Source organism: Mycteria americana, chromosome 16 (genome assembly GCF_035582795.1).
Source record: "Mycteria americana isolate JAX WOST 10 ecotype Jacksonville Zoo and Gardens chromosome 16, USCA_MyAme_1.0, whole genome shotgun sequence".
Taxonomy (NCBI): domain Eukaryota; kingdom Metazoa; phylum Chordata; class Aves; order Ciconiiformes; family Ciconiidae; genus Mycteria; species Mycteria americana.
In genome coordinates, this window is record NC_134380.1 from 13,509,521 (window position 1) to 13,532,467 (window position 22,947).

At 46.2% G+C, this 22,947-nt stretch overlaps 1 protein-coding gene across 5 annotated transcripts in view; it reads right to left on the reverse strand.

Moving 5' to 3' along the window:
• Nucleotides 1-22,947, reverse strand: part of RPTOR (regulatory associated protein of MTOR complex 1) — a 164,022-nt gene that overhangs the window by 27,002 nt on the left and 114,073 nt on the right. For 3 of the 5 annotated variants that reach the window (XM_075518484.1, XM_075518480.1, XM_075518479.1), the window contains 6 exons: nt 18,205-18,323; nt 17,773-17,841; nt 12,507-12,610; nt 11,286-11,469; nt 9,309-9,419; nt 705-810 (listed from right to left, as the gene is read on the reverse strand). In XM_075518484.1, the coding sequence (XP_075374599.1) occupies nt 705-810; nt 9,309-9,419; nt 11,286-11,469; nt 12,507-12,610; nt 17,773-17,841; nt 18,205-18,323 (693 nt within the window). The remainder of the gene's footprint in view (nt 1-704; nt 811-9,308; nt 9,420-11,285; nt 11,470-12,506; nt 12,611-17,772; nt 17,842-18,204; nt 18,324-22,947) is intronic. The other 2 variants (XM_075518483.1, XM_075518482.1) reach the window with 1 other exon arrangement.

Here is a 22,947-nt window from a genome sequence, read left to right on the forward strand (position 1 = left end):
TAAAAACTTAACATACAGTATCCATCCAAACTTTACAGGACAGGGAGGAAAAGCCCAAATGGTAAATCAATACCATCTGTTAAGGGCCTCTGAATTATCGATTTCACGCCGACTGCTCTGGCTCTTGTGGAGGTGCCGGCTGCGATCGGGTACACGGCTGAAGAGCTCCGCTGCTGCCCGTCAGCCGAGCGGGCTCGGGAGCCAACGCTTGCATTGAAAATCGGATGCTCTGTCAATTCTTATAAGTGGGGAAGCCTGCTCTCGTGGCAAGCTCTCTCCTCCTTCAAAGAAGTCATTACTCTTAGGCTCCTCCACCCCCGCGCGGGGCTCGACAGGTTAGCCAGCCTGGTGCTACGCTCTGGCTGAGCACTCCACTTGTGATCGACCACGTAATTTTCTAAGACGGCGCTGTAGTTAAGTTTTCAAAGGGGAAGGCAGACATTTGACATCTAAAGCGGTCCCCTCCCCGATCTGGCGAACAAAACCAGCAGCTGAGAACGGAAAGGTGAGCGACTATTAGCGGAACACCCTACCGCAGCATCGCCTCGCCTGCAGGCGGGAGAGAGCACAGGCCCCTTTCAAGTTTGTGGGTCGGCATGGGGTCATTATTAATTGGGGGTTTTACAGCTCAGCATCCTGACTAAGTGCAGTGCTCGGAGCTCAAGGAAGCTGCCTGCGGCGTGGGCAAGAGGGAAATCACTCACCCTTCTGGATGATCTTCTGGGCTTGCTTCCTGACACGAGCATTGCGCAGAAACCGCCACTCTCTCTCCTTGCGAATCTGGCTCTCCAAGTCATGCTCTTCTGGGATCTTTCAGTACATCAGCGTATTCACAATACAAAACAACAGTAACCATCAAAACTCTGTGAATTACCTTTGCAACACACACTCACACATGCACGTCATACTAAGCCATAAATTCTTTAGGGTCCCCAGCTTCAGCGGCAGTAAATGGAGGAGCTCATGGGACCTTACGTTATTAAATACTTTAGCATCTTTCTGATCTAAATCTTCCCCATTCTCTCTCATCTCTTCCCCTTTCCTTTTGCTGTCCTGTATTTTGTTTTGTCTAAATTGTAGGCACTTCTCCAAAGCGGATGACGTGGGGTTTCTGAAGAGCCGTGCACATTCAAATCACCTGTCGCTGTAGCACACGCGAGGGGCTGGTAAGGAACCTCTTTCTACTGCACGCGCAGCCACCCTAACTCCGTCCCTCCCTAAACAACGCGAGCCCCGTTTCAGTGCAATACAGATTACTCTGCCTAACGCTTTTCAGCTGGAAAGCATCGTGTAGCAATCCTGAGATTAAAGAGAGAGCACAGCTTTGATACAGACAGAAAGCTCAGAACACATTAGAATCTTTCTTTCATTGCTAATAGATGACTGCAGGCCAAAAAAGGCATTACATTATTTTCGAATCCCTGAGATGCTCAAGTTACCAACATCACATTTACCAGTAATGGCAACTGTTTTACTTTCCCATACCAGAATTGGTTTCAAGAAAATCATGTCCCCGTGTCATCTTGGTTTGATTACACACAGAGTTCCACCTGAAATTGGAGAGAGGCCCTGGAGCAGTATACAGCCACTCTACCTACTTTATTATATTTATTCACACCCCAGAGCTCCAGGCTTCGGCACACTGCCATGGTTTTCCTGCAAAATCTGTCCTCCAGCCAGAAGGCCAGTTGGGGATTCTGCACCAGCGCTACCGGCAGCTCCTGCCAGGGATCTGGTAAGTCAAGGTGCTGCTCCTCACCGGCAGAGATCACGGGTATTCGTACCCTTAGTCAAAGTACAGGATCAAAGGAACAAACTCATACGGTCTCATCCCCAAAACTACTGCAGGAGTTACATATGATGTGTCTTTTATTTACTGCTTAAAAAAATTATCCAAGACTAGACTGCTCTAGAAACACCCTTGGATCAGTTAAGGAGCTGTGGTACAGGACTCTAATCTAGCTTCTTTTGATGAACAAAACGATGGCTGTTCCCAAAGGAGGAAGCCTGGGAGAAAGGAGACATAAAAGATAAAGTCCTTTCGCTCCTTCCCCATTTCCCACAAATGCACTTTTTTCCCCTGAATGAGAAAGTACTTAAATTGTCTGTCACTATTACATATACTGTCTTGAAAATGCACTATACCTTGGAAAACAACTATTACTAAGCTGAATTTCTGCTTCTTCAAAATAAATAAAAAATAAGAAACTTGCCCTCCACCTTTCCTCCTGCCAAAAAAAAAAAAAAGCACTAGTATTTCAATTTTTCAAGAATACAACATCTATTACAAAGGCAATGACAAATGACCAATAATGTAAAGCAATAAACAAACCTAAGATAAAATACATCAAAGGAGATTTGAGAGCAGAGAGATTACACCTACACCTTAATGAAAATCCAGCTTCTCTGGGAATAAATTAAAGTAAGAGCTAAAAGGCCAGGGGAAGAGAAGGGAACGAGCAGAATGGTACGTTCTCCTACAGGCACTCAGCAGCTTTTACAGTTTAGGACCAAGAAATACGCGGTTACGCAGTTGAGCAAAGCACTCGTCATTCCAGCAGATAAAAGAATATCAGATTAAAGGAGCTGCTGGGCTTTTTCAGGTCTGAAGAAAAATAACAACTCTTCCAAGGAGGCTGAGCAGGCGGTTGTTTTTATCATCTGATACCGGTAATAAAGATTCTTCCTATAGCGAGATCTCTCAGGGTACGGTCCCTAGACGCCACAGCACCACTAGACCGCACGTGGCAAGAGAAGCCTCCGACACGGCGGGAAGTACGCTTAGGGCAAGTGACTGTAGGGTGAAATACTCTGCCAGTCAAGAGGAACAGCGATGCAAAACGGCACGTACGCGGGCCAGTGCAGTCCCACCGAGCTCATCGAGACCAGCAAACAGCCCTCCGCCCATGCTACGCAGCGACTGCCCCTCCTCCCAGGCTCGCTAGGACGGCTTCTGCCTTGGCCACTGCTGAACAGCAGTGAATGGGTTTGGGTGGCAGAACTGGTCTTTCCGTTCAAAACCCCACTTGCCTGGTGTGTCCCGCACACCACCTGCAAGCGGAGGAGCAGATGGCAAAAGGGCCCGAGCAAGAAACCAAGACAGAAGTATGGCCAGCACCACCTATAGCTTGTCACCGATGGGATGACAAATCTCTGGGGAAGTTCTGGCAGGCTGGCTTGTGAGAAACCTCCAATACCGCTTGTTAGGTTGAAACTGTGTATGTTGATTGCTTTGGAGACAATAAACCGCCAAATGCCCAACCATCAAAGGTCCAACCACTAACAACCCAAAGCCCACACGCACCTGAGATCCTTTCAGAAATGCATGTGAAGACCTGCACGACGAATGCAGCCAGAGCGCAAGATTTTATTGTAAAAAGAGCACAACTCCTCCTCCCCAACAACGCCAAAGCATTTATTTTTGAAAACGCCCATACAGATCCCTTCAAAACGGTGTGCAACTACGCGCTGCTTGCGCGGTACCGCTGACCCATCAGCGGACATCCCCGAGAGGCTGCGGCGTGGAGGCCAAGCTCTCTGATGGGAACTGTGCTCACAGAGAGCGGGCTGCTGCAGCGCGCTTTCCGAGGCGCGGAGGATGCAGGTGCTCGTCTCTGTCCACCCGTGCTGGTTCCCGCACCTCCTCCTTTCGAGGCTGCCTGCAGGCAGGGCCAGCTCCACCCCGTGAGTATTCACACACCCACTGCACGTCCTTTCTCCTCACTGAAACCTCGTCTTCTTTTTGCACGGTCTCTGGAGCACGTTTACTGTCCTTTCAACTGTAGCATTCTGCTGCATCCTTGAGTCCTGCATTCATCTGCAGGTCCTTAAAAAAAAGGAATGAAAATGGTTATTATCATTTCCTTAGGTAGAGAGTAAAGGCATCTTTACTGCCTGCTACTTAAGGCTTTCCTCTCTGCTGTCTGGACAGAATCGACAATGACAAAATCCTTCTATGTCTTGTTAGATGTGCTCTCCGATTGCTTTGACCGTTCTGGAGACAACACTTGTGCTGGGTGATATAACAGTGATCTGTGCTACGCCAGGTCAGCAAAAGTGCTTTTCATAGAAACCAAACATACCCTGTCTCTGCTACTGCACACAGCTCCCTCCCGCAGGTACCCTGCACCCCGGGGCAGGGCAGCAGTCAAAGCTGACTCTCTTGATATACCAGGAAAACATTAGGGAGAGATTATTTCACTACCTCAGATCCCCAGCACGTTACTGAGATCCACTGCACCAGTAAGGCATCAACTGATGAGGGGAGAGAAGGGCTCTGCCTCCATTTTCCTGCATGGAGTCCTATCTATCAGTCGCTTTTTGTTTCGGTTCTCCTGTTTGCATCTGCACTGCTGGTGTGCTGCTTGAATGTGACAAACCTGAAAGCCGGACACCATCCCCAGCAAAAGCCCTTCCTCCCCCAGAACAGCCAAGAACGGATGATGTCTTTACCTGGCCTGTTCTACTTTGGGTGCCCGGGCATCTTCCTGCAGCACCTGCAATGCACATATGCTCTAGGGCGGCCTCTGCTTCCACAATCATCCGTTTGCCATCTTCGTCTTCCTCGTCTTCCTCTGAAGACGTGAGCGAAGGGGAGTCCCAGACGCTCGCCCAGAGGATGGCTATGTTGTGAAGGAGTTATATCCATCGATGCAATCCAGCTCCTTGCGGTAGGAGAACACTAAGGGCATATGTTAAAGTCTTGGCTTTGGTACAGTTGACTCAACCAACCATATTCCCTGTGCCAAAGGCTCTGCAGACGGGGGATGTCATCACCTTGGAATTGGTAAGGGAGGTTCCTGCAAAGATGCTCCCGCTAGGATCTGTGTGTGTCCAAGAGCTTCCCCCAGGTCCAGCTGGGATCACAGCTGAAAATGCCCAAAATATACTCGCTGAGCGCTAGATACTTACTTCAGGTTCCACTTCTGATCCAGACTCTGGGTCTCACCAGTCCCAGTGTCATCATTAAGCTGATCGATGCTGGTTGGAATTTGGTGAACAGGCAAGTTAAAAAGAGAAAGTAACGGGGCCTGAGCCGACATAGAAAGAAACCTGGCACGATTCTGCGATACTGTAGGAAGGTCACGGAGCTTTGAGAGAAGAAAAACTGCAAGAATAATGCAGAAAAATCCCTGTGGGTCCTTCCAAAGTGTTATCAGAGAGTAAATGTACAATACCCTTAATGAAATAAACTCTGTTGAACTCAACTTATCCTTAAAGTGTTACAAATAAGTGTAAACTAGCAGAGACGCTCTATACTAGTTCAGTTAAGCATGACACAGGCAATTAGCGTACCTTTGCTAAACAGGCAAGGTTTTGACTGACTGAGCAGAAAGAGGCAGAGCATGCAGGAAAAATGCAATCCTTTCCTCCCATGCCCATCCGCCTGCGGAACAGAGCTGCATGGATGATCTTGTCAGGAGGTGCAATAACCTATGGAAGTATGAACCCCACAGAACATATCACGAGGGAAATTCTGGCGACCAACAAGCACGGGAGTACGTCAGGACGGGCGCGTAGCAGAGAGTCGTGACCTCTAGCCCAGCTGCTGCTGGCTGGAAAACCGGAAATTATTATTCAAAAGAACTAACTATTTAGGCTCATCATTCATGTCTTTGTCTCCTGCCCAGCCAGCTCCCATTTAAGCATCAGAAAGTCATTTTAGTAAACAACAGCCCGGTTTTGGCTGTTGCTCAGCTCTCCTCCAAGCAGAGCTCCCGGAGGTACGTGGGAGTCACAAACAGTGCTGCATGAAGAGGATCACGACAGGCCACCGATTCCTAACATCTCTGACAGAAACCAATTACGATTCTGAAACCTCCCACCAAGCAGTGTCATTTGAAAGCCAACGAAGTTTTTCTCCTTTAACACTTTGTCTCTCCCTCTCGACATGGAAGTCGGCGTTTGGAGGGGAGCAGGGAAGATTCAGCAGACGGCTCCAGTAGTAAATAGAGTTTTTCCCTGGTTAACGTTACTGCAGCAATTGCACGGAAGGCTCACTTCTCTACCAGGACTTTGAACAACGGCCAAGACACAGTGCTGAAGTTAAGGCAGGGATTTATCAGGAAGGATTTCTTATGTAATTCTCACCTTCCAGGATCCTTACCAGCTCCTGCCTGCATGTTCTGCCAGTCCTGGAAATAACAGATGCTGGCTCCCGCTCTCCTTGACTCAGGGCTTCCTGACAGCTGGCAACCAGGCTTTCCTGTGCCTCTCAGTCCAAGACCGCCTGGGGTTAGCAGAACAGCCTTTTGCCACAAGAGTTTTCAGGAAGAGGAAAGTCTTTTGTAGAGATCAGAGCTAGGGTACGTATCTGTTTTTCCCGGCACACTGAGAATTCACAATGCGGTATTTTCTTTCTCCATTTATTTGATTAGATAATCAATAAATCAAATTCGGTACGATGGCTTGAAACTGAGCCAGTGATTTACACTGGAAATTAATCCCTCAATCTTTCCACTGAAAGCATTCTCAGAGCAAGGTCTATGAAGCAAAACTAAATTCATAAATTAAATATGACTAAGATGCACTCACAGTCATTTTATGTTTATTCATTACAGGAATAGTTGTCTTGTCTTTCCCCGTTTATGATGGTAGGCTGCATCTCCAAATGAAGTATTGGAATTAAACATCAGTGTCATCTTTCTCCATCAGGACTCGGTAGACTTTGCTCTTTGCCTTTTTCATGAGGCTGAAGTTCCCAAAAGACAGCAGCCACCAGCCAGGGCTGTTTGTTGCTTGTTGCTGCAGGAACAGCGATTCCAGGAAAGGAGCACGCTGCAGGAACCCAGCCAGCACCCGAGTTACTGGACGGCCAGTCCTGCCTGATTACACAAGCAGCAATCGGGAGACACCGAAGAAAGTTCTCGTAGAGGGACTTCTCCCCGTCCCTTGCACGCACACCACCCACTCCAATTACAAAGATACATATAATTCCCTGTTAGTACAGCGTAACATGCAAGTTTTTCTGCAGAAACCCTCTGCTTGGCCTTTTAAAGCTGCTTTACAGAAGTAATGGGGAAATCAATTCTCCTCCTTGTTTTATTAGAAAACACAGTTTTGTCTTGCTCAAATTTTACCTAAAACATCGCTGTTGAGGACAGTCCGTGCTCAGAAAAGTCAACCCCGGTCAGTGAGTATTTCCAAATGAAAACACTTAGGAAATTATTAAAAGAACCGTCGCTGTCATACCCGCTACTACTCCTGCTACGCTAGTAAAAGCTGAAGAGACAGCCCAGTGCACACGTGGGACGCACCGGGGGGTAAGTCTGCCGCACCTTAATTCTCATGGTGAGACACTGAACGCTCTGGGGCTCACCGGGGTGCGGGGGAGCCCTCAATTTCCATGACTCCCCCTCCCTGGCTTCTATGAATTAGCACAGGAATGCTCCATATTTTTTCTTTCCTCCCCTAAAGTAATTTACTTTATGCACACGAAGTACGAAACCCATACACACACACACAGCCCCCCATCTACACGCTGGACCTGCCTTTGATTGGCTGTCTACCATGATTTATTTTATTAATAAAGACACCCCTCTTCACTGGGAAAAAGCTTTCCTTAGAAAGTAGACAAATGTTTTTAATAAGAACTAAGAGATGAAACATCCTCCTCCTCCTCCTGTACTCTCTTCTGGACTTGAATCAAGACACCGAAACTCATCTTGATGAGAGAAAACCCTGGTTTAAGGCTTGACCAAGCAACCAAGCCCCACAGGCCAGACGAATGTCCTAATGAATTATTCTGCTAATGATATCAGAAGAAAGTTAATTTCACTAGGAGCTGAGGAAGTGTCAGGCAATCACTTCACCATCTAGTCTTTCCTCCTGGTGATTCTCTAAAGAAATCAAAGCTACACAGAAACTGGCTGCCATGTAACTAGTTTTCTGATATCCTTAAACTTGGGGGCCATTACCTCACCTCATCACCAACAATTTAACATGCCTGAAGAGTGGAAGGAGCGGTGACGGATGGCTCAGTGGCAATTCTTTGATGAGAGAGCGCATAAAATGTATAATTTCTTCATTATTAAGATTTAAATATCAGGGGTTGCATATAAACATCCGTTGTGGAGTTGCTCAGGTAATGGCATTAATACAGACTGTGCATTATTATTCACAGAAATTGCAATACCTCCAAGAAATGAACCTGCAAGTTCTGTTACACTTTGTGCTGCTTGACTCCCAAGGTACCTGGAGGCTCGCCTTACCGTGCTTGCTTATAATAAGGCGAGATTTACTGCTTGTTCTTATTTCATACTTAAAATTGAAACCTGATCTTTGGCTAAAAGATTCTGGGAATTTAACAGTTTCTCTTTCCAGTCACTGACCATCTTTGCCCATCTCTTAAGAGCTCTGGTTTTTTTTTCCTAGAACAAGGCCTCAGCGTACCTCTCACTTCACATAAAACCAACTTCGTTACCAGAACACACTCACTTCTAAAGACACCTCAATGGAGATTTGCCATTACCACCCTCATTCTTTGCCATAATAGAACTTTTTTTTTAACTTTAAAAAACAACAACGATGTTTCCAAAGTTTCCCCCAGGCAGTCATGCGGACGTCCAGCCACTATCGCTTTCTCCTTTTTAAGTTAAAGGCGTCTACCCAGGGTGCCCGTAAGCAGAGCACAGCTCAGAAGTCACACCAGGGAACAGAGTCAAGCAGAGGGTACGCGCTGCTGCCACGGGGATTACGTGGGCTTCACTCGGGGCGGCAGCCGCCACCATTTACCTGCTTGTTTTAGCACCGTGACAGCCAGAAAGAAAACAGCACCTCTCCTTCTCCAGCCTCTCGCAGCCCTTTCTGGAATAAAGGGCCTTCCTCACTCCACTTTTTAATATAAAAAATGAATTCATTTTTACTTTAATACATTTTAAATATACAGACAAGCACAACACTTACAATGAAATAACTCTGCAATGCAAACTGCAAGTGCGCAAAACTGGTGGATCCGGACCGACTACAGAACCTCTCCTCATTTTTACATTCTGTCTTGAACGTGCCCCATGGGCGCAGGGCTTTTGTTCTGGGTTCTTTCCCTAGTAGTAGACCACTGTCTCGTCTGACCCTAATTCTTCTCCTCCCTCTCACGATTTCTTCCCTCTTACTTTACAAGTACAGTGGTCACGCAGCTCCCCAGAGCAGCACGACGCAAGTAAAGTCCATTCCTTTCCCTCCCCAGACTGAAGGAAAAGGAAGGCAAAAAGAACAGAGAAAGCCGCTAGCCTGCGCTCAGGACACCAGCGCTTTTCAAGAGCTGCAGTGCCGCGATTCAGCAAGCATGCACAGAGATAACGAAGTATTACCTTCATGACTGGCTGAGCAAAATACTTCGCACTCCAGTCACAAAACCCCGTCTGCACTGTGGCCGAAATGAAACTTTTGTGTCCAACGGTATCATCGGCATCGTCAGTAGTCTGTCCAGAAAGAGAACAGGATGTTAACCCGTGTCCCTCCCATTCACGCGAGCAAGATGCATACACAGTAACACCCCCATTGCCTTCAACACATCACCGGGCAGAAAAAACCTCAAACACATTGCCAAGGATATGAAGTTTTTTACATCTAGCTTTAAGATCGCTGTCATTACATTAACTCTTTGGAAATGCGCAAATTCCCTCATCTGCACAGCACAAGACATAATCAGGCTACCGTATGAATCAGGGCTGAAGCATCAGTGTATCATCAAAATGAAGTCCCAGGATGAGTTTTCTCATCGTCTCCCAAGCATCTGGCACGAGAGACAGCGGAGCAGTGAAGATGATTCAGGATAAAGCGCAGCCAGACACGGCTTCAGACCAAGGCATGTACGCATCGAGTATCTCTTACGAAGCACAAGACATCCAAAAAGAAAACGGAAAGACCACTCCACTCAACCAGGTTTCATCCATTTTTTCAGAAATATGATCCAGGCTAGTGCTGCCATCCCCATGAGAAGTGAAGGTGTTCCCGCTAAGGCTTCAACATTTTTTTTTCGTAATCACACAGAAGAATGGACTCTCCACCGCCGGTAGCTTCTGTGAGATCGCTCATTAAAGAAAGGCAGAAATGCCAATTTAAGCGAAGAGCAGTTACTTCTCAGTAGTCAGAACATCCAAATGCTGTGCCGTCCTCTTGTCCTGTGGACTGCAATGCACACACCTCACCGCTTCAGATGGGAGAATCCTTCCTTTTTATAGGACCAGGAGGGAGAAAGGGAGGGTCAACGTCCTCCCCCATCACGCTCTGTGCATTATCACAGACAGCGGAGCACACCTGCTGCCTTCACAGTTTCCTCCCATCCATGGAGCCAGCACCAGAAAAATCCTGGAAATGCGCTGAAGTAGAGGAAGAGGTAGACACAGAACTATCGCCAGACACCCGAATCCTGAAGAACACTGACCACTCATAAGTAATAGTCTCCATCTTCAGGTGACGGCCACAAGCATGTCCAAGTGTGCTTGGACTCAACCGTATTCATCCGACGTGACTCATCTGAAGTCATCTGAAGGTGACATTCAGAATCCTTTGTGCATACTAAAATCTGACTGGTTGCTCTACTTGGCACCACATCAGTCCTTCACGCTTCTGTAAATGGAAAAATGCCCAGTACCTGATGACTGTCTTTAGAATGCTAAAACGTATGCAAAACCCCTGTTGGCTTGCTTGCATGCCGAAAAGAGGAGTCGCTGCCGTTCCTCCCAGAGGTCCTCCCAGCACTTAACTGATCAGCTCTCTTCCAGCAGGGCGACCTGTAACGAGCTTTGGTCTTCCTAGCAATAGGCTGGGCTCACATCCTCCCTTGTGCACAGCAAAGAGGGGCTGCCAAGCGTGGAGTGCGTACGGGGTGGTGGAAAGAAGGTGAATATTCCGGTGCAGAAGCACCTATCAGTCTCTCGAGAGGAATGCCAGTTTGTACGTTAAAGGAAGAGGAATGTCCCCTTTTTCCTCCTTGGTCCCTGCTTTGCTGAGGTTGGAGAAAAAGCATCTGAGGGTCACAGATCTGACTCTGCATCATCACTCAGGCAGACAAATGTTTACGAAAGAATAAGCAACCAACTCTGATTAAACACTTCTTAGTAGCAGAAGTGAATAATGCCCTATCAAAAGCTATAAAACAAAATTTGTCCTGAAGAAAAAAAATCAATCAATTTTTATTTTACTGGTTAGCAGAAGCCAATCTGGAGTTAGTAGTAGCTAGAAGCAAACAAGAGATACGTAGAAATAAACCACAAAGAACAGAATGCGTAACAAAAGCCAGTGGAGCAGGGAAGCAGTCAGATCTGAAAGGCAAGTGTCTTTACCTGTTCTGGCCCTTTGTCAAACATTTTTCTTGTCCTGGGGAACTGGTGGGAGTGGGGAGTATACTGAACCCCCATGTTGCCGACATTGGCAGGTCTTACAGATGGGATGTCCCGACTGACTGGCTGTTTTGTCACGTCATTTGTCAGGCTGGAGCTGCTTGTACTAGTGGTTGGAGGTGACCCTCTAAAGATCAAAAAAGAGGGAAAGGATTTAGGTATCCCTGGACACGAGACTCTTGCATGTGAATTACGTTCCTTTTACTTTGTTTCTTTCTTATAAGATTTATACTTCACTGCTGTGCTTCCTCTACAAAAACAAAGCAGAACACCACAATTCCCCCATCGCCTCCAAAAGACATACAAACCCCAAAACAAGAGCGAACCTTGACTGCACCAACTCCAGCCTGAGAATAAGAAAATCAACATTTTGGGAACCTGCAGGTCCAACAGTCACACGCCCACAGCTCGCTATGTCTGACCTAAGGCACAGCGACTAGCCACTGTATTTTCAATGGGGAGACTGGAAGTCCTGCCAGCCCACAGAAAAGCATTTTAATTTACACCTAAACTGAGATTTATCTTATTGCACAGTTACATTATACTATCAGAAAACATTAAAAAAAAAATAATCACTGTGCAGTTCTAGGCCCTCTGTTTCAACTGTGAATCTTACTGGTGCACACTGATTATGGGGCTGCTAGATCCAAAGCCTAGATCTAGTGTTTTCTGGTGCTTTCTCTTGGAGAGCAGGTTTGGGGAAATAATCAGATTTTCAAATCCTAGCTTTGCCCATACCATTACCTCAGTTTCACTGCAGTTTAGGCATTGCTTGATGATCATCAGATAACCCTGGCTTTTATCAGTTGAAGGTGCAGAAAATACAGATTAGACTTCAACGGGAAATTTGGATACCACATGGGTCAGGCCAGACTGCACCAGTGAAATCAGCAACAGTTAGCTCTTCCCTTCCATTCATCTTTAGGTAATTAGTGTGGCTTCTTACTCTTTGTCCTAAAAAGAATTACAGGAAGAAACTCCCCACCTTTTCCCAAAGCTTTTGTTTCTGAACACCTTACCAGCGCTAAAACAAGAAGCTACCGAGACCTCGGCAGGTTCACCCTCTCTGGTGCAGTTAACTGGGACGGCTGCTTGAGCGGCCACTGGCAGGGAGCACCTAAAGCCACTACCGTGAAAGTGCTAGAAAGCAACACCGGAGCTTACCCCACTTGGTGGATGTGCATGCCCTTGTTGGTGGGGCTGGCAGGGGCAGACTGAGTCAGCGAGGAGGTGTCGAGGATGCGCTGGGGGCGAGCATTTACCGTCGCCTAGAGAAAAAACACAGCAGAGTCCTGAACAGCCAAGACTGCGAAACACCAACCACAGCTGTTTATTATCCCATACAATTGCACACCTGGGGTTAAATGAAGTTAAGCTCTCCATCAGTGTGCGTGTGGGTGTTTAAAAATGTCTATGAAAAAAGCCCCTGTGCAGTTCCCAACACATAAGATGATTTTACTACTTTTCCAGCCAGAAAACACTTACCAGAAAGTACCCTTCTGTTACTTGCAGGGAAATGGCTTTGACTATCACCTAAGCCTTTTCCCTAAATCGGTTGCAGCCTATGACCTGTACCAGCACTTCAAAACAAGCCGCCACCGGGCAGGCAGCAGCCCGGGGGTTCCCTTCAGCAACCAGGCTTTCCCTCCCACCTCGCGACTGCAGGTCGCAGTCCTTACCACAACCATCGTTCAAGCACACATCCTGACCCTGATTTCACGTTCGAGTCTGAACTCTCCTTGTAAATCCGGCAGCCGCCTGAAACTGCCTCCTCTTGCTGCTCCGTCTCCCCTAATGAGAGCTGAGCTCTTCCAGAGTTCGTCAGAGGATGCCCTTTCCAGCAGCACCGCATCCGCTCGTATGGGGAAGGCAGGGGATTTACATGGTCGGGTTGCTCCGAGCTCTACAAAACACAGCCAGTCCCCCTGCAAAACGGTACCCTGGCACTCAGCCACCAGCTAGAAGAGACCTGTTTGTGAAGAGCCTGAGAAGGTCCTATCCTTTCTCCAAGGGAAGGCCTCAAACGCAAGCCAAGGGAAAGGCAGCGGGAAGTGCACAGACAGCTACCCCACCGCCTCACGCTCCTCCAGGCTGAGCACGCTGCTCACACCGTGCAAACAAGCCTGCCCGTTAGAAAGGGAGAAGTCCTCCATTGCTTACGGACTCCTTTCCTCCTCTTCTGCATTACCCTGCCTTCTGTGAAACATTTGAAATTTCTCACATATTGAAATAACTTCTAAAGGAAGCCCCAGACTGGCATAGAAAACCTGGAGGGACAAATACGGCTATCCCACAGGCAAGCTGACTTTTATAATCTCTTCAAACACTATGAAAATCCACATCTCACAGCACAGGAGCCGAGGGGGGGTCTCAGGTGATGACACTAGGGCTTGTAGCCAGCTGAAACCAAGCTAAGCAAGGTAAGACAGCAGCTACTGAAACACAGAGCCCACAAAGAGCAAGAGCTGTACGCGTGGTCTTCTGGAGCCCAGACAGGTAACGAGCCTTTTATAAGTTAACGCCTTCACAAGGCAGAACCAACAACCATCGTGAACAATGGTATCTGTCTTGGCACTCAAAGCCCACACGTGTCTGCGGCAGAGAGAAATTTGAGGTGCTTGCGCTTGGGAGACGCTCTGCCCTCTCCCTGCAGGGGCCAAAAGGCCTTTTCAGATGACCTCCGCTTCTCCCTTCCTCAAACGACCCAGGGAGGTTTTCGCCTCCCTCGCTTCCGCAGGGTTCAAGCCCTCCTGACCGTCGTTTGTTTGGCTCCAAGGGGTAGGAGCGGCGATGACCGTCACCATACAGCACACCTACAGCCCAGCAAGCAGCAGATTGCTACAGCTGGGAAGGCAAGTGCCACGACCTCCGGTTAGCCTGGCTGCCCCCGAGCCAGCCTCCTCGTACAAGACAAGCTCATTTTATGTGTTATTTTCCTCCTTTTCACATAGGGGTGGGAGGGGTCCTAAAGGTCACTCATCTCCCCATCACTCAGGAATGCAGCGGGGTCTCCGGTGAGCAGACGTTACTACACGGGGCTGGGACAGACGATCACACCATGAGAATGGAAAGAAAGCAGAAACAATTTAGCAACTAGTGACATATTATTATTCATAACTAATTTTAATTAGTCACAGAAGGCTCAGTTTTAAGATTCTCGCAGTCAGGTCTCTGTCACCTGAAACAGGTCAGGTCACCTTGTTTCACAGCAGAGGGACAAGGTCAGCTAACGATAATTTGCTGAACGGGTATGCAGAGAGATGAGCGTGGCAGACAGCCTTCCTTTTCCTGGGAAAAATAAAAAAGCAATTTCTTTTCTGAAGGCAGCGAGCAGTGTGAGGGCCGCCGTTCAGTGATACGACAGCGTGTTTTGCTGGAGGCAGCAGCTCCCCATTTCCCGGGGATTTGCTCCTCTGCCAGTCAAATCATCTCTTTTCAGGAGGGGAGATGGTAATTCATAATTTTGCAAATTGACTCCAGGTTAAAAAAAAAATAAAAAAAGGAGCACACTGTCAGAATTACTTGCTGATGCACAGAAAATCCTGAACCAAGTGATGTCGCGGAGGAGTAACTCCTGGGATAATTCAGCCTCGAGCCTTCCATTAAAAACAGCTGGATGAAGCAACCTGGGAGGAAGCAAACTTCCCTCAATTAATTGTGATTTCAAAAAGTCTTAAAAGGCCAGCATTGCTTACTGGGTCCTTTTTGTTTGTTTTGGTATGGGCAAAAAGTGTGTTTTGGGTCTTTTAAAAGATCGGGCTGGGAATGAGAGTTGTACCATTCCAATCTGCATCATAAACATAAATCACAACACCGCCGCAATCTGTGTGAGAACTAGCAATGTCTAATCAGCCCATGAAACAAAACGGCGTATTTCACATCCAGGAAGCATGCACGTCTGTGCAACCTACTCACCGGCTGCTCAGAAAGACATCACCCTATTTAAAGACCACTGGAGTTCTCCTGTAGGTAAAGATCTATATTCACGGCTCTTAAAAAACCTGAATAGGACTGGTCTCATCTGAAAACAAAAATTCTGCTTTAAATTCACACAGTGCCTTGCAAATAACTATTTTACAAATGCAGACTCTTAAACTGGACTTTTGCACTGCCACAAAACTCACAGTACTGGCCCCGCGTTTTACTGCAGGGGATTAAAAAGCGTAGCAATATCTACTTCTGCCAAGCTCTCCAACCACGCTGCTCTCAATGTGTTGTCTGATCACCCATCAGGGCAACTGAGCTACATGGCTAACACCTCCCTGGTACAAAATACGTTTAAAAATCATAAAGACTTACAGCACTGGGCTTGGCAACCTTTTGAGGCTAAGTATTTAGTTCACCAAAAATGAAGATGCAGTTCACCGACAGCATCCAGAATTATAAGCCCATGGCTAATTGCTTCAGGTCTTTCAGCTAAAAAGCCCAACAGTCACAGGCGACGTCGTACGGATCGCAGTGCTGCGTTCAGTTGTGTTAATATAAGAAACCTTCAGCTGTCCAAGTTCCAAAATGAAGCCTCTTGTTCCTTGCATTTTGTATTAATTAGAACAAAAGGATTAAAGCCCTAGAATATTCAAGTGCTTTACTTCCCCTGAAGCAGTGTTTTTGTTTAAGCAAGAAAATCAACTTTTGGTTTTATTCCATGATGAAATTCTAACAACAAACTGGAAAACGCATCGTTTGCACATACTTGGGAGGACCAAAGGGCCCGTGGGCAGCATCCAGGCTGCTCCCTTTTACATCCAACAAAGCTTCATTAGTACCAAGGAAAGATCTCAGGATACAGTTAGCAAAAATTTAATTGTTGCTAATTTGCATTACACATCATACAACTCCCATAATCTGCCTGAGCTCACACCAGCAGAGACACGGAGTTCAGGCTGTAAATCCTGGCAGCATTGCTCACAGCAGGAGCTTTGTCCATAATGAAATGAATAAAGGCCAGATCATAACCCAGGATCTGAAGCCTTAACTTCCATTTTGGTGGGCTGTTAATAGGATTTTTTTTTTTAAATTAAAAAAGCCTTTTTAGAAGCCACCTACGCCAGGTGGTACTGGCAAAAGCAAAGCCCACAATATCACGAAGCGCACAGCAGTCAGCCCACTACATATGCAGCTGCCCAAACTGCTGGACAAATTGCATTTTTAAATACTTTCCTTATGGATCTTATGGCTAAGGCAAAGGAGAACAAATAAGTTTTGTTCACTGAAGCATCCCCAGATAAAAATCTTTGTAAATGGGAATGCTTCTTTTATTATTTTGCAAAACCATTTGAAAAGCCATTGCCTTAGAAAGCCAGGGACAGAGCAGCTGTCTGAGAAGCAGAGCATGAGATGCATGATACCCACCCACTTGAGCTTTTGGACTCCACTCAGTACCAAGACATCTAGGTCCAAACTTGTCAGAATCAACAGAGAATTTACCAAACCAGTCATAACATTCACTACGGGTATCACAACATCCTGATCAAAATTCCTGCTGGCTAAGCAGACCCATAGCAGTGCTAGCGAAGACATCTGCAGGGCACAGCAGCATCTTTATTAATATTTATACATCTCTTTCCACTAGCAAGGGAGTAAGTCCTGAAAAAATATTTAAGACAGGAAAAGCAGCGCTGGTTCCTCTTTATATCCCTTTTAATCCCGTAGTAGAAGTAACATTTCATTTTGCAAAGAGCCTTCCAAAATACAAAATTGAAATAGTTTCATGCATGTAGAGCAGAGAGGGGGAAATCTTTCACCTTTTCTTTTTCTTATTCACCTCAGTTTGGCACCTCCAGCCTGACAGTAATTTGTTGTACATCTGAATCATCAGGGAAGGGCTGACCTCACCGCCCCCACTGTCAAAATAATTCTCTATCCCAAACCCCAGACTCTACCACTCACTCACATGTAGACTTAAAACAAATAAGAGAGTTCAAATAAGTAACTATTTTCTCAATAGAAAATCAGATTTAAAAGCGAGAAATCTCTAAGGCATTAAAATGGTAGTGCACAATGCTGGCATCTCTTACTGCCACTTTAGCTTAGAAGCCTAAGTCTGAAGATTTAGGATTATTCACTGGCAATCATCAGTAAGAGACGTCATCTTGCATTGCAATGGCTCATGGTCTGGATGCTAGAGCAACTGGAAAGCACGTGGGGAGGACTGCGTTCAGACAGCTTTCCGACACCACCGGCTGGGGCAGAAGGGGGAAGGCAGTTGGTGAGAAGATGTTCTGGGGTGGCCTGGTGCTTCGTTTCAGACGGAAGGTGAGGGTGCTTCTACAGCTCCCTAAGCTGGCAATTCTGAATCAGCAGTGATGGCAGCCTCCAGGGACATCTTGTCACCCTTGGAGGATGAAATGTGATGAGGATGGTGGTTTAGGCGGATTAGGCCTGGGTTGAAGGGGTGAGTAGTGGCAGGGGTGTCTGCATGCTGACTCACATGTACTAGTTCACCTGGATTGGAGAGCCGTTGTGGCTTCAGTCTGCAGGCCAGTCCCACTTGCATAATCTAAATCAGTTTGCAAACGGATAATTTAATGAAGTATATTTAAGGTTTCCCCCAGGGACTGATCTAGATAAGTAGACTTCTAAACAAGACCTACCGTCTAAGGTCTGTACCTAATTTATATCCTAAAACAACCCCAGGCCCTCCCCCATTTATTTATTTTACCTGGTCAAGAGTTCATATGAGTGTTTATCATTTTGAAACATTAAAAGCTCCTTCTGCAATAGATCCAGACTGAACTAGGACCACTTACCAGAGCCCTCCAAGGGATCTATTCAGTTCACTCTACCTATGCTTTGCCTAAGCATGAAAGAAAAATTAACATACAAAACCTTCACAGACACACATGAACACAGAAGGGCATACCTTGTAGGCAATACTGTTGAGAACTTTCATAGCCAAGTCGGAGACATCAGGATAGGGGTCGGCAGCTAGGTGAAGGAGTACTCTCCAAATTTGGGTATAAACACTGTTGAAACTCACACCTAAAATAATAAAAAACAAAACAAAAAACAAAGCCCCACAAGCACATGACAATCCATCAACTCAAACTCTTTGATCTTATGTGAGAAAATTCATTAGAACTCCAAACATCGCAATGACATCTAAGAAAACATCAAGAGAAGAGCTCAAAAACACCCCACGTGGGCCTTTTGCCTCCATTTTGTCTTTCTTTGTGAACTCTGCAAGGGCTTGTACAATGAAAGCGGGAGAAAGAAAAATAAATTAAAGACTACCCAAATAAGCTTCAAGTGAACTGCTAGTTTTCTAGGCTCCTGAAGCAAATAATCTGAAGAGGCCAACGGAAGACCAGATAATGTCTTTGGAGTTCCTGAGCTACAATACTAAATGGTATAAAACCACACTTACTGGCTTCTATTTTTTATGGTTATTTTTATTGCTGTTTTAAGCATTAATACTCAGCTTGAATGTTCAGGGTTTTATATATTCTACAAGATTACTATACATCTAAATGCTAAAAAAGAAGCTTTAGGACCTGTACCTTTGAGAAGCAGTAAGTCTAACTCAGTCTTTCCTATTGACATTTGTATCAATTCCTCAATTGCCAATTTGTTATTTAATGAGAATAACTGCTCTTTGGTATTTCAGCAGAAGGGACCGACAGATTCAAAGTACAAATCAAATTAATAAGCATTTGCAACAACTGACAAAATTCTGTGAACATTTTATTTTGCTGCTTTTAAGGCGAATCTTTAATTTGTTATTCTTTCTTCTAACCCTCACGACGTCTAATAGTTGTAACACCATTGTTTGGGAGTTGAGCCATTTGGACAATATTAAAGTGGTTGCACTAACAAAAAAAGGAACTAAAATAGGGATTTCAGATGAGTCACAATCAATGGTAAATGACAGATCAAGCTGTTACTGCATTTCCTTTCATGTTTCTGGAGGCATCTAAATATAAAGTGTTAAGTTAGGAAGAAAGGGTTCCTTGGTCAACAAGCAGCTTCTCACCTTGCAGAGCTGCTAAACCTCATCCTCAAACCACAGAAAAGAGACTTGGACAGTCCAGGTTTAAATTTTGGCTGAAGAAGGCAAGTAGTGCACGGTAATATTTTTCAGGAGCATGCACGCTGCACTTCATATGCTTGTCTGTATTGGCCAAGGGAATCTTTCTTCTGCCAGAAAAATTCCCCAGCACGTGAGAAAGCATTCTGCAAAAGGCAAAGGCAATAACCTAACTCCATCCTCTCATTCGACCAGCAAAGAAAAGGGTCTCTCACTCAGCTTGACATCCAAAGGATTTTCCAAGTGACGTCTACTTACAGCGTTTCACGCAGAAATCTCACAAATATTTATGACGGCACCACTTGGACAGTGCTACCTATACAACAGACTCCTATAGCCAATCCCAACCTTTCCAAGATGGGGAAGATACAGGGCCTGACAAAGATACAACAATGTTAAATCTACCTAGGAAAAATGAAGAAGTTGATAATCCAAGAAAGCAGTAACTGTCAAGAGAACAGTAGAGTCAAAGGGCACTGATCTGTCATATTTGGTTTATGCCAGCTGAAGACAGAGCCCAAAGTGTATGAAATCAAGGAATTCTTGAGCACGGCGTGCACGAATTGAGCAGAACTGACTTAGGATGGTGCAGATCCAAGTTCAGGTTTTGGCTTTGGTCATAACAGGCAAAAGTAATTGTCTTTTTCAGAAGCTCTTGTGTCTGTGTTTAACGTAAAGAAAATGTCAATACACAACAAAGTAAGTCTCCGCTCAGAAGAGGGTTAGGCCTCCCAACCATAAAGGATGGCGATACAATGCTTGTCTGTCTTCTCCAGGCTTCTGACCATTTAGGTTTTATTTTTGCAACTGCCATGTGCATCCTGAAAGCTTCTATTACCAGGGAAAGAAAAAGGGGAGGGGGAAGGAGAAAGAGCAAGAGAGGGAGAGAGAGAAAGTGCTACAAGCTGTGGGAGGAAAAAAAGCCCAGCCACTGAAGCAGCTAGCCAGGTAATGTCGTCCGAGGTCTGCTCAGAGCTCTACCTCCTACATTTGGTCCTGTGCTAGAAGTTACATGAAGACCGATGGGAAATCTGAACGGCTTGATTTCTTTTAAAGCCCTTGAAAGACAGTAAAAGGAAAGGGAAAGAAAGGGAGAGCAAGAGGGTACCCGTCAGTTTTTCCAGTGTCTCTGATAACCACCTCACTCGTGACGCAGTCACGAAGAAAAAACCCAACGACATTTTTAATACATCTAAGCGTCATGAAGAAACAAATTTAAAACAGAACTGCGCCAGTGCAATTCCTCATTCGCTCAGCAGCCTTTGAAAAGAACAGAGGGAATTTCTACAAAAGCATCTCGGGCTCAGAGCTGGTGCTCGAAGGACCGGCCCTTTCTTCTGCCATCCTCCCCCCGCCCATGTCAGTGTTGTTCACTGCACTGATTCAATCGAGTGACACATCTGACAGAGCTCCTTGTAAAATCCTGAGCACTGGAGTCGGTGGGATAATGGAAGGCAGCAGAGGTGGCAGGAGGAACAGCAGCTTGATTTCACGTAATGGACTAAAATGCAAAAAATATCCATGAGATGCAAACAGAGAGCCGAGCAAGGGGGATGCGGTGTTAATCTAAGCAGACAGCTCTGTAATTAGTCAGCCTGATTCAAAGCCAGTTAAATGGACCTTGCAGTATAGATTTACGTTTACAAAATGATTCCTCTCTGCTAAGAATGTCAAAAATAAATTGCCTGCCTTTACTGGTGACTTTGATTTTCTTTGCATATGCATAACTCTTAGTCCAATTTAACAGCAAGCATCATGCAACGGCCCCGAGGAAGGGACCTGGCTGAGGTCCTGCAGCCGGGTCACCGAGTACACGAAGGGTAGAACCACGTTGGATGAAAACACGGATGCTAATGTTTTTATTTATTCTTTTTGTTTTGCCAGGCTTTCACAGGGTTTCTTTCTAATCCCCTGTAAAAATCACTGCAGTGATTTTAAGCCTTGATCTCCAGAAGAAGGCGCAGTCCACTCCCCACCCAGCACAGCAGCAAAAGCTGACCAGCAGCTGAACGGGCGCTGCCGCCCGCCTCGGCCCGGGGACAGCTCCTGCGCCTGCACACCCCGCCTGCAGGGAAGGGCAAGCGTCGGACCGGCACGCCATGAAACATACAGGTGAAATATTTCAGACTGAACGGTACCCGGGGACTCGGGTATCTGCTTCCCATCGATGCTAATCCCACCTGCTTTGTAAATGCGTATCCCACAACTCTCTCCTCTTCCCGTGAACGACACGGAAGGTCCTGCGAGAGCTACTCGGATGAAGAGAACATCTGAACCGGATCGCTCTCTGAACTCTACTTCGACAAACGCGGACGGCAGCCTGTTCCTTAGAGGAACAGCAAATCAGCATTTCTTGCACAGACCTCACAGCCTGCAAGCTGGTCTCTGCACGGGGCCATGCAAAGAGGTTCTTGCACGCTCCAGCCCCTGACGGCAATTCAAACAGCAAAGCACGAGCTTTTTAATGTTCCAACAGAAACCAGAAGCAGCTCATTAGGAAAAAGTATGTTCCCTCAGAGCAGGTACTTCCCCTGGACCAGGGCTGTCATAGCCAACATGAACGCAGCCCACCACGACCAGCCCATGCAACGTCTCTATCTTTTCCATGGAGAACATGAATGAGGCCAGGGCAAATAACGGCACATCGGGGGGGGGGGGAGGGTAAAACAAAAAAAAACAACCATGTTCCTCTGTTCCCAGCTATCACACACTGATGCTTCTCTCCCCATCCTGGTTTCCCTGTTGCCTCAGCAATACCACACAAACTGGTTTCTGGCTTACTGAGCTATGCAGTAGTCCCTGGCCGCTGCCTTAGGCTCCTCCATCTCGCTTCCATAATGCCGGGTAAATAGTAAGAACTGACAGGAAACCTCTACATCAAGCTTCCATTTCCAAAAGCCACTCAAATCCCTGTATTTTGCTACTATGCAAGTTACTATTTGTAAATACTGCTGGTTGACCAGTTACTTCTCATTATGATTGTGCATTTCAATATATTGCCTAGTGACAGAGAAGGAGGCTCTACCTGTCCCAACACTCACTCTCTTACTTGCTGCGGCTCACTGTCCACCTACGTCCCGCACTTTCCTCATCCTCACTGCGGTAACCTCCCGCTGTAAGTGTTACTTCAAGGTAGCTCTTCAGAACAGATCCTGTGACGTGGCAAATAGTTTTCTGCCCCCAGCCTCTCCTGCTGGAAAAGAGAACTATTCCCCAGCATTTCATCGCTCCAAGATTTATTTTCCTCCTTCTTTGATCATTCCTTAATATGATCTTTCCAGCGATGCTCTCTGCAGGACAAAGACTTTAATCATGCAGTTTGAATATGAATAATCAGCCTCAAGGTATGCAAACCCCCCATCTTAATTCCTTCCCTTTTCCTATCTTTAAACTAAACTAAACTAAACTTAAAATTTCCAGGACACCAAGATTAATGACTCGTTGTATGGAAAAGTAGCAAGGCTTAGCTTCCCATCCAAACTGATGTCTTTGTTGACTAACCAAAGCCTGCCTCTTGCCAGCTTGAAAATGCGGGCCAGAAATAAATGTCTCTTCTGGTAACAGGACTGTCTGGCCAAG